The 17,738-nt window shown below is 39.9% G+C and overlaps 1 protein-coding gene across 8 annotated transcripts in view; it reads left to right on the plus strand.

Moving 5' to 3' along the window:
• The window catches only part of LOC139447100 (DISP complex protein LRCH3-like), a 116,774-nt gene continuing 99,036 nt past the window's right edge, over positions 1-17,738 (plus strand). For all 8 annotated transcript variants that reach the window (XM_071228260.1, XM_071228261.1, XM_071228264.1 and 5 more), the window contains exon 1: positions 1-212. In XM_071228260.1, coding sequence (XP_071084361.1) covers positions 41-212 — 172 coding nt within the window. In that variant the 5' untranslated portion in view covers positions 1-40. The remainder of the gene's footprint in view (positions 213-17,738) is intronic.

The raw sequence follows: 17,738 nt of genomic DNA on the forward strand, positions 1-17,738 counted from the left end.
GTGGGGCATGCGCATCAAGCCGAACTGCTGAAGTTGTAAAATGGCGGCCACTTACGGGTCGGGCTCTCAAAGCCCCCCTGTAATAGGCAGGCCGTTAGAACGTGTTTTCGAGGAGGCGCAGCATACAGGGGAGGTTATTTTAAGTGGCAGAAAACTAAAGGATTACCCTAAGATTTCAACCAAATTCGATCTCGTCGACACAATCGTAGCAGGTAAGACTCTCTCAGCCTTGTCGGAAGTGAAGCGAATCCGCTGTGCTCCGACTTTCACATGTTTTCTGTCAAAGAGCTTTGAATTTACATTTACACCTAGACGCTTCTCATATGACCATGTTTATTCCACATGACAAATACCACCCATAAGTTGTCATTACGTCCGTTACTCCAAGAGCTGATCCCTGACAGTGGGTGCAGCGGAACTCCAGGCTGTCGAGAAAGTGCCCTGTGAGGAGTATTGGCTGATTCATCAACACAGCAGACAGACCATGCAGACTGGGGCCTTTGTCCAAATAAGAGATATTTTGACAGTTCATTTTGTTTTATATATCACACCGTTTAGCTTCTGTTAGGATTTATATCTGCATCCAATAAATATTGACACATTAATAATTTTAAATTGACAGCAAAGAAATCTTTCACAAAGACAGAATGTTCATGGAAGGAAAAGAAAGGTTATTTTTCTAAACATTTTACAAACTCTTTTGAATGCATTTTCACAAAAACTAGAACCCATGCTTCTCACAAGAAGTGACTTTATAGATCGGGTGCTCCGGTTTGGTAACTTGCTTGATGGCATGTCATCGTAGCCCAATTTTGAGGATCGATTCCCATATGATGTCCATCACTGGTTGGTCTGGTCCAGACTTGATTATTTACAGACCACCATCATATAGCTGAAAAATTGCAGATTGCAGAGTTTAACAACAAACAAGACAAACTTGGGAATTATTGCTAATGTATCTGTCAAGATTGATCCAGGCAGATGAAACAAAGTAACATATCTTCTTTATTAACTTATTATCTATTTAAGCTGTATTGAATATGTTCAGATTGTCTGAAGCATTTGATGGTATTGCACATATAAGAGAAATTAACCTAAATATGAGCCCATATGAAATATTTACAATCAATCTGAATACATTCTATTATGCTGTCTTTAATGTTTGGGCAATAGGACAGTGAGCTGTGGGGGCACATGTATAGCAGGGTTGCGTCCTTGGCTTTTCCTCACATCTGTTTTTGTCAAGTTAGCCATATAGTCATCAGTTATGGTTAGAAGACTAATAACCATTCTTGTGTGTCATGATGCCAATAATATTCCTGTATCCATGTCCATGATGTTTCAACTTATTAACCTATCTAAAATAATAAATCATTGAGATTGAGAGAAAATGAAATTCAGAGAATAGAGCACCATTCAGTTTTTGTCTATTTTGCCACTAGTTGGTTGGTTGTTTTTTTGTGTAACGCCGCACTCAGCAATATTCCAGCTATATGACGGCGGTCTGTAAATAATCAAGTCTGGACCAGACAATCCAGTGATTGATATCATGAGCATCGATCCATGCAATTGGGATCGATGACATGCATTAACCAAGTCAGCGAGCCTGACCACCCGATCCCGTCAGTCGCCTTTTACGACAAGCATAGTCACCTTTTACGGCAAGCATGGGTTGCTGAAGACCTATTCTACCCCGGAATCTTCACAGGTCTTGCCACTAGTAAGCATTATTCTGCCCTAATCCACATGCTCATATTACTTCCTGAATGTATGAGCATCCATGTAATGTTACCAAGGAATGGTGCTCTCCAGATGATGTCTTCCCCCAGACAAGTTATACATTCTTATGGGAGGTAGCTACAAACCCATGTTGCTCACATCTGGACCAGATCTGAGCTTCGTATAAACAAAACTTTATTTTTTTTATCTATGCGTTGGATTGAATAAGAATAGAAGTTAAATTTCACTAAATCTGATTACATTTAGCATCTGTTTCAGCTTAGAATCATCCTTTTAAATTTGCCAGTGTTTTACAAACCAGCTCAGTTGTTGTAAACTCTACCCTTGTCACATGTGTTGGCATTGTGTTCTAGTGCATCCGTGAAGTTGAACAATTTGCTGAAGCAGACCCTTTATGCATGTTTATGATCTGCTGAGGAATACTTTGCTTGAGGCTCCACATTGCAAACCGATTTTGTGATTTTTGTCTGCCACACATTAAGATTTCTTATAGTGCTTCACATTCATTGTTAGACAATGCTTTTGTGTCTGTGCATATTTTGTTGTCTCATGTGAATATTTTACTGTGCTCTCCAACAATGCAGGAAATGTGGAGGTACTTTCTGTTGCTAAAAACCTCAAGCGTGCCACAGGAATAGTCATGTCAGGGAGTTATCCATGATTCTTATCTAAGCCCGCCTGGCATTCAAATTGGGGGAAAAATCGTTATTTTGTTCAAACTGGGTATACGTGTATTTTAGAATTTCATATTTTCTTAAATTCAGGCTATTTTCAGATTGCATTTAATGCCATTATATAAAACAAAGCGTTTAAACCTCTTCCTATTTACTGGTCTTGTGATATGTGAAATACAGGTTACTTCTACAAATAAATATTATTAGTTATTAGTTATATGTATTAATACATTGTAACATGATTGGGAAATTGCTAGTTCCAAATTTGGAACTTTTAATGACGTGGACTGGATATTCTTGTCCAGACTCAATTATTTACAGCCGTCGTCCTATAGCTGGAATTTTGGTGAGTGCGGCGTCAAACAACAAACAAACAAAAACACAATATTCCATGACGTTGCCAACCAATCCATTAGATACAGACTTCAACTTCTAAGGGGATTATCCTGCCAAGGGATGTCCTTTTGACTCGTCATGATTTTCAATGTGTGAACAGATGCTTGATGGTCCCCAGATATGTGCAGTCAGTGTATTGGTTGACAGTCAATATTTACTCTGACAAGATGGAAAATCTGCTTAGTGCAACCCCAGTGTAGATCTCAAGACAAGCTGTGGACTTGTGTAGATGTTTGTGTGATATTCTAAGGTGCTCAAGATGCAGCATGCTGCTGTTGGTTAACATCTTAGAATAGATGTAGGACCATTTGACGGGGACTTTAGCACTGGATTTGATCATGTGACCGAGATCAATGTGTTTGAGAAGGGTTTAGAAACCTAGGAATGCCCCGTTTTCACTCGACTTCACAAAGCTGTGAACAACCAGCTCATTTAGCTTCTTTGTGATAAAAGAACTCATTTTGCCATTTCCTTTTTATTTTTTTGTATGCATGGTTTGGCTTTCTGCTTTCGTCATATTAGTTGGGACAGTCTTGATTTATGGGATAGATTCAAGATTGATATTGATTTTTTTTAATTCAGCTGTAATTGCAACGGGCAATATTAATGATTAATCTATTGACGTTTTAGATCCCCTTCAGGATAATACCTTCTTCGGTCAATGATTTTTCCTTGCTTGAGTTTGTAATGTTTTCTTTGGTTTGAGTTGGTTGTTATACTGAAACATGTTATCTTAAATTTGGGCCCACAAATTAAAATAAATAAAGGAATATTGTAGTATGTCGGTACGACCTATGTCGTGGTATTTGAGTGAGTGAGTGAGTATGGTTTTACGCCGCTTTTAGCAATATTCCAGCAATATCACAGCGGGGGACACCAGAAATGGGCTTCACACATTGTACCCATGTCGGGAATCGAACCCGGGTCTTCGGCGTGACGAGCAAACGCTTTAACCACTAGGCTACCCGACCGCCCCTCGTGGTATTTGAAAACCAGTGCATAGTACAGGGCCCCGTTCCACAAAGCGATCTTAGCGCTACGATTGTCGTAAGTCAGTGTTAAAGAATGGGAGTTACGATCAACTTAAGACTAAGATAGCTTTGAGGAACCGGGCCCAGGTATATCAACTTTGTGAAGTGTGGTGTACAGCTCATTAACTAAACCTCATTGAAGATGTTATCCATTTTGTTCTACCTTCTGCATCAAGTAAGCCACATGAGTAACTGCAGGAGAACTATTTTCTTTTTTTCAAACTGAAGTTTTCTGTGAAGGTAAGGTGCATGTCAATTAGCATAGAAGAGGGTATTTGTTCAAGATTACATTCAACCATTGGTGTGAATTACAATTCTACAGCCATTGAGGTCATAGCCCCTACACAGCACTAGCACTAGCACAAAGTATATACAGCTATGCAGGATGTTTTCACTCGGTGACAATGTTGATATCTATTTTGTGCTTTGGATACCTTACAACTAAGTCGGTGTAACAGTATATTTATAGACATTGCATATGATAGTGATACTGATAGTTATAAAATTATGATACTAATGGCTTGGAAACAATTGATATATGCAAATCCATTTCATGGTTATTTTCAGTATTCATGATGTTATTAGCATTTATTATTCATGAATATCGTGTAGTGAAATGTTTCTTACAATGGAGAGCAAGTGGATGGACAAAATTAAATAATGAATAAAAGTTTTGAAACTTACAAAACGTACAAATCAGTGATGAGGTAGATTGAACAGAGTAATATTTCTGAGTGATATCCTGAGATGGATTTGACATAAATTTGCGTAAATCTATATTAAGATAAGCATGAGAAGTTTAAGTATCAGTCTTTATTAGGAATCATATTTTTGTACAGTAAACTACGGTTATAACAAACTCAAAGGGACCACTAAATTTAGTTCGTTATAACTGTAGTTCATTACAAACATATATACAGCAATAGGCCTGGACCGAAAAAACAGTTCATTATATCCGTCAGTTAGTTAAAAGTGTGTTCGTTAACTTTGTTATCAACGTATGAACTTTGATTCTTCAGCACATTCTGTGGCATAAATAGAAATTGTTTTGATTGAGGACTTAGTTGTTACAACAGTTAGTGAGTGTTGCAGAGATGCCATCAGTGTTGAGTTTTGCTGTTCTTGTTGTGTTTTTGGCATGTAGAGATGAGGATGGCATCGCACAATTTTGGCTCAACTTGTCGAGAGTTAATTTGTCTCTAAATCTGTCATGATCATATTCCAAATATGGACAACTGCAAACTTCTCCCCTAATTTTAAACACTACTGTGTGTTATGTGATAACGACCTTCCTGTTCTCAGCACAATTGTATTAATTATTGTGGTCATAATTTGAAAGTGCTATGTTATAGATGATATTAATTCTAAAGTTGTAATGAAAGTTATAAACATTGATATACACAATGGAATACAAATATGGAGTGTAAGTGATATTGTTCAGTGTGTCAGACATGAAATAGCATGTTAATTTCAGTCTGAATAAAATATGTCTTATCAAACATGTGATAATGGCTGTAAGTAACATCCTGGTTTGACAATTGACAGTATTCAACACTTCAACACTGCTGTTGTGCTGACGTAGCATATAACCAATCTCATCATAATGTTTTTGTAGTCAAATGTGTGCTACATGGATACAATGGACTCATAAGCATTGAAGTAATGCAACGATGTTCCAGACACACATTATCATAATCAATAGCTAGGTGATACGGTGCACAGTCCAGATGGCCAATCCTCATGCAGCTGCTGTGATAGTTTATTATCTAATTATGTTATAACACAATACATCATGAAGGTATATTCGTATAAAAACTTGGTCTTTTTTTTAAAATTGGATTATGGGAGGTCCATTTTTTTTACATGACCATAGCTTATCAGGGTTTTACCTTGACCTAAAAAATTTGGGGTCCCACAATAAATTGATTTCAAGGGACGTTACAGGAAATATGAGGATGTTGTAAAGTAATGACATGGTGTACGTTTTGATAATTTCTTTAATTACAGGACCTTCATATATCTTGTGGGGGGGGCACGGGTGGCCCAATCGTCTAAGGCGCCCGATTGCTGTGCAGAGTTGCGTCCCTTGGGCAGGCCAGAAACCTAAGATTGTGGGTTCAAATCCCGGTTCGCCATGATTATGGTTCTAGGTTTGTCAGCACCATACCGGTGCTTGTGGGTTTCACCGAAGTGGTAAACGTCTGAGACCTGCATCACTTCGGACTTTCCTCCCACATTATGTTGACACACCGTGATATAACTGGAATATTGTTAAAAGCAGCGTTAAACCCAACTCACTCACTCACTCCTATATCTTGTCCATAATTTGGTACAATAAATATTATTGTGTGTCCTTTGGGATGCAACTTATTCTTTTTATCTGCGTCCATTCTATTCAGTTGTGCTTACTAGACGCACATTTCTGTGTTGCATAAAACCCTGGATGATAATGACCTGTGTAGGATATAAAAATGACATTTGTTTACAGGGAAATATTTTTCAACGAAACTATGTCACATGTGAATGATAAAAGAAGACACATTGTGCATTTCTTGTTAGTTACTTCAGAGTTTGAAATAAAAGTGAATTGGAATTTCTAGTTGTATGTGGACTTCTGTACAATGAAAATTCATTGGCAGATGTCTTTATGAAAAGATGTAGACTTGCCATGACTGGTATTATTTTGTGCAGAGTTAGGTGCTTCATCAGGAAATATTGCTTTATATCAAGTGTAAGAGGGCTGGTAATGGAAACAGGAAAAGTATCAAGTTAAGTGTGTGTGTGGGCAGCTATAATAACGAGGACGGAAAAATGTCGGTAGAATCTGAAAGGCATTTTAAATGTTTTTGTCCCTCAATTTGTTTTGTTTAAACTGTTTATGATTATATGCTTAGCAAGACAAATTGTTTGTTTCAATAAAGGTTGGTTGGACAAAGCAAGTTCTTAAACATTGTTGCACCTATAGCAGAAATATCTTCACTCGAGTCTGTTTCTGAGTGAGTGAGTATGGTTTTACACTGCTTTCAGCAATATTCCAGCAATATCACAGTAAGGTTCACCAGAAATAGGCTTCACACATTGTACCCAAATAGGGAATCAAACCAAGGTCTTTTAGTGACGAGCTAACGCTTAAACCACTTGGCTACCCCACTGCCCAGTCTGTCTCTGAGAGAATATAAGTAATTAGAATATGTATATCATGTTTGCGATTCGCTGTGCAGAGTTGCGTCCCTTGGGCACGCCAGAAACCTATGATTGTGGGTTCGAATCCCGGTTCGCCCCGATTATGTTTCTAGGTTTGTCAGCACCATACCCGTGCTCGTGGGTTTCACCGAAGTGGTAAACGTCTAAGACCTGCATCACTTCGGGCTTTCCTCCCACATTAAGCTGACACGCCGCGATATAACTGGAATACTGTTAAAAGCGGCGTTAAACCCAACTCACTCACTCACTCATGTTTGTGTGTATTGCTAAATTGTTGTTAATGTGAAATAATTGTAATGAGTGAGTGAGTGAGTATGGATTTACGCCGCTTTTAGCAATATTACAGCAATATTACAGCAATATCACAGCATTATCCAGAGCTCCAGATAAGCTTTTGGTGTTGTGGGTATTTTACCCATGCATTTTAAAATCATTGGGTATCAGTAATTCTATCTGCGTATTCAAATTTCTGTTACCCACTAGTTTTTAAACATGTGGGTATTTAAGTTAAATATTCAAAAACACGATTCATCTAGTCCCTGCAAACTGGTGTCGTGTGGGTTCGAGAGCTTTATAGGACTCAAAAATACTACGATACTTCCACAAGAGAGTGTGATGGCAAATGATCATGATGTGACTGTCATCGTGGAGTTTGGCAAGGTTCAAAATAAGTTGCTGATTTGCTAATCGAATACGCAGGGTTACTTCACAATATTTTCATGATACGCACACGTTTTATTTTTGTAGCGTATCTGTAATGTTCGTTGCGTATTTGATACGCTTGGTTTATATTTTACTGCATATTTCTGCATTTCTGATGCGTATTTCACGCAGATACGCAGCTTATCTGGAGCTCTGAATATCATGGCGGGGGACACCAGAAATGGGCTTCACACATTGTACCCATGTCAGGAATCGAACCCGTGTCTTCGGCGTGACGAGCTAATGCTTTAACTACTGGGCTACCTGACGGCCTCTAATAAAAATTACCCGGTGTTTAATCAAGTTGGTTGGTTGGTTTGTTGTTTAACGCTGCACTCAGCAATTTTCCAGCTATATGACAGCGGTCTGTAAAATAATCATGCCTGGACCAGACAATCCAGTGATTGACATCATGAGCATTGATCCACGCAATTGGGATCGATGACATGTATCAACCAAGTCAGCGAGCCTGACCACCCAATCCTGTTAGTCGCCTTTTACGACAAGCATAGTCGCCTTTTACGGCAAGTATGGGTTGCTGAAGACCTATTCTACCCCGGAATCTTCACAGGAATGTTTAATCAAGGAAATACAGTACACATTATCAAATGGAAACATTATTTGATGTGTGCCAGATGACACCATGTTTCATAACTGAAAAATAGCTGTAGGCATGCAAGGTATTGATTTGTTGTTTTATGGGAATGTAGTTGTTCACAAAACTTTCAGTGTGCCATGATACTCTGTTCCATGTGATGTGATGTATCAATACATGTATATATCATGTATATAGACAGCCCCCGCCTGCTAGTGGTAGAGCCCCGGCTGCATCATACCAAAAGATGGTACTTGTTATTTCCCTGTCTGGCACTCTGCATTAAGAGGCTAAAACAAGGACTGGTTGGCTCGGAGTCAGTATACTGTGTCTGAATGGGGTATTCATGTGCGGCATGGTATCTCAGGGGGCTACCACTATAAATCGGCAAGAATCCAGAGTTGTTATTAGCAGCCACACACACACATACGTGCAATCACGTCACTATATGAGTTCAGTAATCTTGGATGTGACCTCAAACCCCATTTCACATCACCTCTCTCCAAATATATAAGGGCGACATGTAAAATTGTTTGAACTAATAATGGAACACTATTTTCTGCTGGTGTGTAGAAGAGGCCTCAAGCTACTTTTTTGCTTTGCTCCTATCGACCTCATATGTTTTGGTTTGGTATATTTTCAGTGTCTTAGTCATGTTAGTGATGATTCTAATGAATCTGCCTTCCGACTGTGACTTTGGTAAAAACTGGGTACATTTCTTGCAGAGGTTACTTCTTTTGTGACACTTAGTACATCAGTGTCTGTTACAAATAACACTTTTGCCTTGTCCACAGCAAGAAGCAGACGGCTTGTGTTTGTATCCTCCGAGAGTGGAGATAGTCAGTGTAAGCACTGTGTATCCCAACAACTGTAAACATTTACTTTGTCAGTGCTGGTGGGGATAGACCAGACAAGATTGTTTTTCCTGAGCTCATTTCTACACTCACTTACAGGGATTTGGTATGAATGTGTAATATTACTAGTTGGTGGGGGAATACTACACATTTGTGCCATGTGGTAGCCATCAAGGGCTTCTAGTGGTGAAAGGTTAAGTCCAGATGGGGATGGTTGGGAACAGGTCATGCTGCTGGGAGGTGTGTTTGGGAGAGAAAGAAGGAATGAATGTAGAAAAGAAGGATAAGGTCAGTGTTAAGCTGCATGGTTGTGATATCAATGACACTGGAAATTAGTTGTGACCCTAGCACCATTTAACAAATGGAGGACGATTTCAAAGTTGCCAAAATTGTGCTTGGGTGGTCTGATGTATGGGTATATTTCGGATTTGTAAAAGAAAATGATCAGAAAATTGATGATAACATCGCAGTGTGTAAACATTATTTAAACACTATATGTGAGGGAAAGCAAACATATAATGATATACATACTGCAACATCATCAACTGTAAATGCAATGCAGTGCAAGGTTGAACAACGTTCAAAAACAATTTACAGATGAAAGAATGCATACAATATAATGTGGAACATATTGCAATACATGAATAAATTACTAGCCAATGTGAAAGTCAGGCCAATACATTTCACTACTATTTATTTGTTTAGTATCCATATTCATAAATAAAATTTGTATCAATACATCATCAACATTAAAAATGTACCGATATATGATGACGTGCCTACATGCCTTTTATGGCAAGCATGGGTTGCTGAAGACCTATTCTACCACAGACCCTTATGGGTCCGTCCCTGCATGTAATGGAATGGTAAACTAAGAAGTGTAGTAATGTGTTGGACAGAATAGGGCTTGATACAGACAATTGAATGCCTGAGATTGGAGGTACATTGACCTACATGGAGGCACTGGGGATGAGGGGTTGAAGTGTACAGAGATGGTCAAGCCGTGGACATGAAGTGCCGACTCAAGAAGAAACGACATGTGAAGTGTTCGGATACAATGAGAGCTGGATCAGGGACAATAGAAAGCACCTAGTAATAGGATGTATTAGTATAAATGATGATCGATGAAACCATGATGTGGAATGGCTGCTCGAGGTGGGCAGAATATCAAGTCCATTCAGAAGTCTGTGCCAAAAACTTTGGTTGGTTGGTTGGTTTGTTGTTTAACGCCGCACTCAGCAATATTCCAGCTATATGACGGCGGTCTGTAAATAATCGAGTCTGGACCAGACAATCCAGTGATTGATATCATGAGCATCAATCCACGCAATTGGGATTGATGACATGCATCAAACAAGTCAGCAAGCCTGACCACCCGATCCCGTTAGTCGCCTCTTACAACAAGCATAGTCGCCTTTTATGGCAAGCATGGGTTGCTGAAGACCTATTCTACCCCGGATCTTCATGGGTCCAAAAACTTTGGAGTCCACGAGCCCGAACATGGTTCTTGACATTATTTTTATGGACTTAAGTGTTTTCATATGGACTTTAATGTTGTCATATGGACTATTACTAGCTGAGCTTACTGAACCAAACAGAATTTTACTAGACTCAGGATTTGGACTTTTAACTAAAGTCATAGACGGACATTCATTCACTCACTTAATAAGACCTTACAGAAAACACATGGTGATGCAATAAGGATCCGGGGTAGAATAGGTCTTCAGCAACCCATGCTTGCCGTAAAAGGCGACTATGCTTGTCGTAAGAGGCGACTAATGGGATCGGGTGGTCAGGCTCTCTGACTTGGTTGATACATGTCATCGTATCCCAATTGCATTGATCAATGCTCATGATGTCAATCACTAGATTGTCTGGTCCAGACTTGATTATTTACAGACCGCCCTCATATAGCTGGAATGTTGCTGGATGTGGCGTTAAACAACCAACTCACTTAATTAGACCTTACAGACAACACATGGTGACTCAATATTTCAAGAAATATTATCAGCAGAGCTTACTAGACTAGACCGAATTGTACTAGTCTTCGGCTTCGGAATTGTGTCTAACGTTGTAGACTACGCTCAGTTTTCAATTTGACATATATGTTTTGTAAACATGAGACCATGTTTGAAAGTGTCCTGGGAGTGCACTCTGTTGCCTAGATAAACAATCCGTTTACATTCAGGTTCATCCAATGACTGGGTGCAGCTGTACGCCATGCTATCTCCCCAAGCCCACCTAGCGGTAGACACGAGACAGTGAGAGTCTGTATCTCCCCAAGCCCACCTAGCGGTAGACACGAGACAGTGAGAGTCTGTAGCACCATCACATTTAAAACAAAACACCCACAACTTCTGTTGAACCACTTGAACATCCTCATGTATTTAAAAATGGAAATAAACAGCAGGACTATTTTTTCGAGAGTTTATGGACCTTTGAATAGGAGCTGAACACAATATTTTTTTTGTCATGTTGGGATCGTGTGTCGGTATCATGTGATTGGGATTGGCTTTCAAACTCCTGTTTGACTCATGGTAAAGACTTTCTAGAGCAATGAGTGCAAAATAGTGAATTGAATGCTATTCCTGTATTATCTTATGGGGATTCTGGAAAAGAATCAATATCCAGAAACCATTGATAGGGGAGGTAGGTGCCCTACATGAGGGATGGGAAACGATATGAAAATACAGAAAACTACAGTCATCACCAGCTCAAAGGGGCCACTAATATCAGTTAGTTATAACTGTAGTTCGTTATAAGCATATACACAGCATATATATATTGTTCGTTATTTCCGTCAGTTATAAGTATGTTCGTAATAACCATATTTTACAGTAGATGCACTTTTGTAAGGGTCACAACAGTAAGTAACTTAAGATGGATATTAAATGGTCACAGTGGCTGTTTAGTTTGAATGAGGGTGATATTGCTGAAAATGATATGTTAACTTGACCCATATGTTATTGTGATGCAGTCTGTCAGTCTGTCAGCAGAAGAATCCTTCTATGATATTAGTTAATAGTTGAAAGAGACTAGGTATGGGTAACACTACTTTATCGACAACTGTGGTCAAGTGATCTTCTTGTTGCCTGCCTGGCGCTTGGCATTAAGGAATAAAATAATGACTGGTCAGCTCGGTGTCAGAAAACTGTGAGTTGGGTATCTATGTCAAACTGCTGCATGATATCTCTGTGGCATTAGTCTGAGCTAGTACAAGCAGCTACGCACATGCACGCACTCGTCGCTATATATAAGAGCAGTCGTCTTGAATGCAACATAGAACCCCTTTTCACCTCTCTGTATTTGTGAACTCAAGGTTTGTTAAGCATATCTATTGTATGGTTGATGATTGCCCTGATTTCAGAGGGAAAAGTTCTCATTTTCACCCCCAGCTTACAAAGCACTATCTTAATCTATTCTGTGTTATGAATGGGCAGCACGTTGTAAGAGCGCATAGAATGATGGTCATGTCATGCACAAACCTGTCTCACACAAATACACCGACCCCCCCCCCCCCCCCCCCCCCCCACACACACACACACAGAGGTCACATTCAGTAAAGGATGATGCATAATCCAATTTCTGTGTAATGGTTAATGGGGGTGGTGCTGGTAGCTCAAAAGTGGTTGCCGAGATACAAGATAACAAGCACCCACATAAATCCCAGTATCTTGTGTTGTGCCCAGACAGCAAGCTCTTCACAGTGTTGGTGTCAGGTGAACTCATCTGCACATCTAGCCAGCTATTTCTGACTTTATGCGCAGAGGTTGTGCAGTGCCACCTGGAGAGGCTCCTGCTCATTGACGTGCATCCGCATCATAGAATCAGATGGCATAGGATTTATCATACTATATATCACATATTTCATCTATATAGCTGTATCCCCATTTTGGCTTATCTTAAGCCTACTGAATTGATATGTTTCAATACTATGATACGAGGATGATGCTATGGGACGGCTAATGGGATCGGTTGGTCAGGCACGCTGACTTGGTTAATGCAAGTCATCATATCCCACTATCAGTGCTCATGATGACAATCTCTGGATTGTCTAGTTCAGACTCCGATTTTGTATAGACCACCATCATATAGCTGAAATATTGCTGAGTGTGGCGTTCAACAAAAAAACCAAAAAACATTATTGTAATACACTGAATTTATACCTAAAGAGTGGTGTGGTTCAGATTATATGATGAAGCCTGTTATTTTTGGTGGTGCTCACTCTGTGTGTTAAGCTAGAAGCTACATGAGAATATATCCCCAACACAACACAACTTTACAACAGTATGTATGCAACACAGTAAAACTTTACAGCAGTTCTCTTACCATGAACTCAGTTGTAGCTTAAAAACAAAGGGTGTCGCCTCCGTGGTCTTGTGGTAGAGCGTCTGCCCGGAGAGCGGAAGGTCCGGGGTTCGATGCCTGGCCGCGTCATACCAAAAGACGTTAAAAGATGGTACTTGTTAGTTACCCTGTCTGGCGCTCGGCATTAAGGGGTTAAAGCAAGGACTGGTCGGCTCGGAGTCAGTATACTGTGTGTGAGTGGGGTATTCATGTTAAACTGCGGCATTGTATCTCAGTGAGCTAGCACTATAAATCGGCATCAGTCCGGTCTAGTACAAGCAGCCACACACACACACACACACACACACACACACACATGCATGCACGTCGCTATATAAGTGCAATAATCCAGGACGCGACGTTAAACCCAATTTCACCTTGCCTTAAAAACAAAGGCGAACTACCTGCCCTGTTATGCCTGTATTTTTTTGCATTTGGGGCCTTCCTGGAATATATTAATTAGGCACAGTTTACGTACTAATAATTGTCTTGTTAGTGCTGACCTTTTGCGGTAACAGTACAAGAGCCCTTGACGTTACGTGAGTTAGGTCTAGGGTATGGATACTTGGGCTGTGTAGACAGTATTAGCATGGCTTTTATCACAGATGAATGACAGGATTTTGGTGCATTCTAAATGTCAGAAGCTTGGCAAATACCAGACAAAAATTGTTTGTTACTGATCAAGTTCTCTTGTAATGCCACCTAGAAGAGTTATGACTTGATGATTAAATTTGTCCTATTTCTCTTGAACATTGACATGTTTCATTCTGCAACTTGCTGTTTTGTACGTATGCCAACTAGGTTCAAATCCTATAGTGACCCGGCATTAGAAATTGGCACTAGTCCTGTAGTGGTACACCGCCCCTGTGGTCAAGTGGTAGAGCGTCCGCCCGGAGAGCGGAAGGTCTGGGGTTTGATCCCCGGCCACGTCATACCAAAAGACATTTAAAGATGGTACTTGTTGTAACCCTTTCTGGGGCTCGGCATTAAGGGGCTAAAACAAGGACTGGTCGGCTCGCCGTCAGTATACAGTGTCTGAGTGAGGTATTCATGTTAAACTGCGGCATGGTATCTCAGTGGGCTAGCACTATAAATCGGCATCAGTCCAGACTAGTACAAGCAGCCACACACACACATACACGTGCATGCACGTCGCTATATAAGTGCAATAATCTTAATTAATAATTGGTAGTAAACAATAACAACATACTCGTTTTGTTTTTTCCCTAACCCATTATGTAGACACACTGGGATATAAGTCAATTTAGCACCTGCCACAAGGGTGATATGGACTTTAAATGCTTGAGGTGCCGACAAGTCCATATCATACAAGGGGGAGGGGCGGCACTAACAGACCTTTACCATGTGGACCATGAACTGATGTGTTTGCGAGATTATGCAAAAACTGTTAAACGATGCTCCTTCCCCTTTCATCTGAATCACATCATCCATTGTGCATGCCGGTGTCATTTCGAGGAACTCCAAAACAATGGACATAAGTCACCCTAGTGGTATAATAACTGAAAACATTGGGATGTGTTCCTTTCCTACCAGGATCAGCTGGTTGCAGCTTTGAATACTAGATTGTGCTATTGAGGCTGCATCATTAAAGGTGATGAAAAGTCATTGTGAAGAGTTTGTCACCTTGTGTGCTGTATGCTGAGGACATGTATTGATGTAGTGTTGTAAGATATATATAGGAATTTGTCATAAGTTTAACACCTCAGAGGCTGATATTTAGCCTCTGTCCTCAACAAAATGTCCTTATAAATTCCCAACTTGGAATTAAGATTCCTAATGCAGCTTATTACAGTGTTTTAGTTCGGTTTTCCCCACTTATAACAGGACCAGTAAAATGGAAAAAAGGCATAATTACTCTGCTATTCATTACTGAAAAGGAAATATCTCTGAATTCAAGAAAACAGAAACTATGTCAGAAAGTTTTTGAGAAAAGGACACTTTTCATAGATATGAAATTGACTAATGAAAATTATTATTATAATCAGCCCATGGGTAAATGACTTGTCAAGCAGTTATCACCTTGATCAATCAAATAGAATCAAAGGAATTTTGAACATGATGAAGTGCTGTGAAGTGTTGAGTTTTTTAAAGTACAAACCATCAGTTTGAAATTTAAAAAAACCCCTTGATTTGTGTAGTCCCAAATTGAAGCCACCAGCAAACACCAAAGTTGTTTCAGGGCTTTGTCCTGGGAATTCAAATTGAAAGTCTTGTAGATTTATCCAAGTGCTTGTTTATCTGGATTTTGAGGATTTGTTGACACTGAATGTGTTAATAGGTCAGGCCGTAGGGCTGGCAGGGGAATAGGTGAGAGCAACATTTCCGTTACAACGTTTGCCCACAAGGACATGAAACAACTGGGTAAATGTCACTCGCATAACCCTGGCCCTGGTATTAGTGCTTGTAAGCCTGCTCTCTCTCTCTCTCTCTCTCTCTCTCTCTCTCTCAAGGGGCGGTCGGGTAGCCTAGTGGTTAAAGCGTTCGCTTGTCACGCTGAAGACCTGGGTTCGAATCCCGACATGGGTACAATGTGTGAAGCCCATTTCTGGTTTTTCCCTGCCGTGATATTGCTGGAATATTGCTAAAAGCGGCGTAAAACCAAACCCGCGCATGCTCTCTCCCTCTCACACACACACACACACACACACACACACAGCAAACTTCTCAGAAAGGCCTATCAAACATGACATGTTTATTCTAAATCCATCACAATTACTTGCTACCTATTAGAATTGAACTATTGTTCTTTGTTCACTTTGTCAGAGTGAACATGTGTGGATGCAAAGCATTTTAAAAACTTGTGAAAATGTATGACTTGGCATTGAGCTTTCCTAAATGGAATAATTAAGTCTAAGAATTTATTCAGAAAGACAAGTTTGATATTGATTAGTGTTTTGAAAATTTGATCATAATGTCCAATTAATAGAAATTGACTGTCCAAATTTTACTCAATTTTGAATAATTTTCTGAAATTATTTATCAGTTAATGAGTCATAGCTCAATCAGCTTTCCAGATCAGCTAATTGGCGTGATATTTGGTTGAGAGTAACTTCACATAATGCGCAACGGATCACTTACAAGTGATGACGCAAGTCGCAGTGTTAGCGCAGCAAGTGCACTGCCTGCAGAGCATCACAAGGTGATTCACCAACACCAGATGCTGCATACAGATACTCATGCACTCGGAACTGCTCCCTCTGCTGGAGATCAGTGCTGTTCTTCAGCTCCACTAACATTTCCCAGCTGAAATGGCGTTGGAATCACCATGGTATACCATGACCATGGTATACCGTGGTATTCCATGGTCCGTGGAACATTGTGCACCACTACTGTTAAATGGCACCACGGATTGGCATGGTTTTGGTTTGGTTTGTTGTTTTACGACGCACACAGCAATATTCCAGCTATATGACGGTGGTCTGTAAATAATCGAGCCTGGACCAGACAATCCAGTGATTGACATCATGAGCATCGATCCACCCAATTGGGATACGAAGAAAAACATCAACCAAGTCAGTGAGCCCGACCACCCGATCCCGTTAGTCGCCTCTTACAACAAGCAGAGTTCCCTTTTACGGCAAGCATGGGTTGCTGAAGACCTATTCTACGATTAGCATGGTAAATATCATGGCCAGATATACCATGGTCAATGACCATATTTACCATCAAATACTGCATACATGGAATACCATAGTCTCTAAACCATGGTAGACCAAGGTCAACATGGTCAAGGACCATAAAATCCCAGCTGAAATGAGCATGGTAAAACATGGTTCAGTCTATTGAGTACCATGGGATACACTATGAAAATTGATATGAGAATAAACAAGTATGAATATAACTAGAGCCGTTTAGAGTTATACATCCTGTAATTTTGTCAGGAATAAATGGCATTAGGACATTTCCATCATTTTTATCCCCATGTCACAAAGTTCTCTCAGAAACTACTGAAGTTACATGAACAAAAGTTTGCATGCTTATCTACTTGTCAAGACTGAGTTTGAATATTGGTGACGGCCCTTGATCTATGTTATTTTTTACTTGGTGCACAGTGTCTGCAATGGGGACAAGATTTCTCATAAACTACTGAAGTTAGTTCATCTGAGAGATATACTTATCAAGACTGCAGTTAATTCTTTTTAGAGAAATTGCCTTTTGTATGTATTAATTTCAC

The sequence above is a fragment of the Haliotis cracherodii genome, unplaced genomic scaffold (assembly GCF_022045235.1).
Source record: "Haliotis cracherodii isolate W230 unplaced genomic scaffold, xgHalCrac1.p SCAF_7, whole genome shotgun sequence".
Lineage (NCBI taxonomy): Eukaryota > Metazoa > Mollusca > Gastropoda > Lepetellida > Haliotidae > Haliotis > Haliotis cracherodii.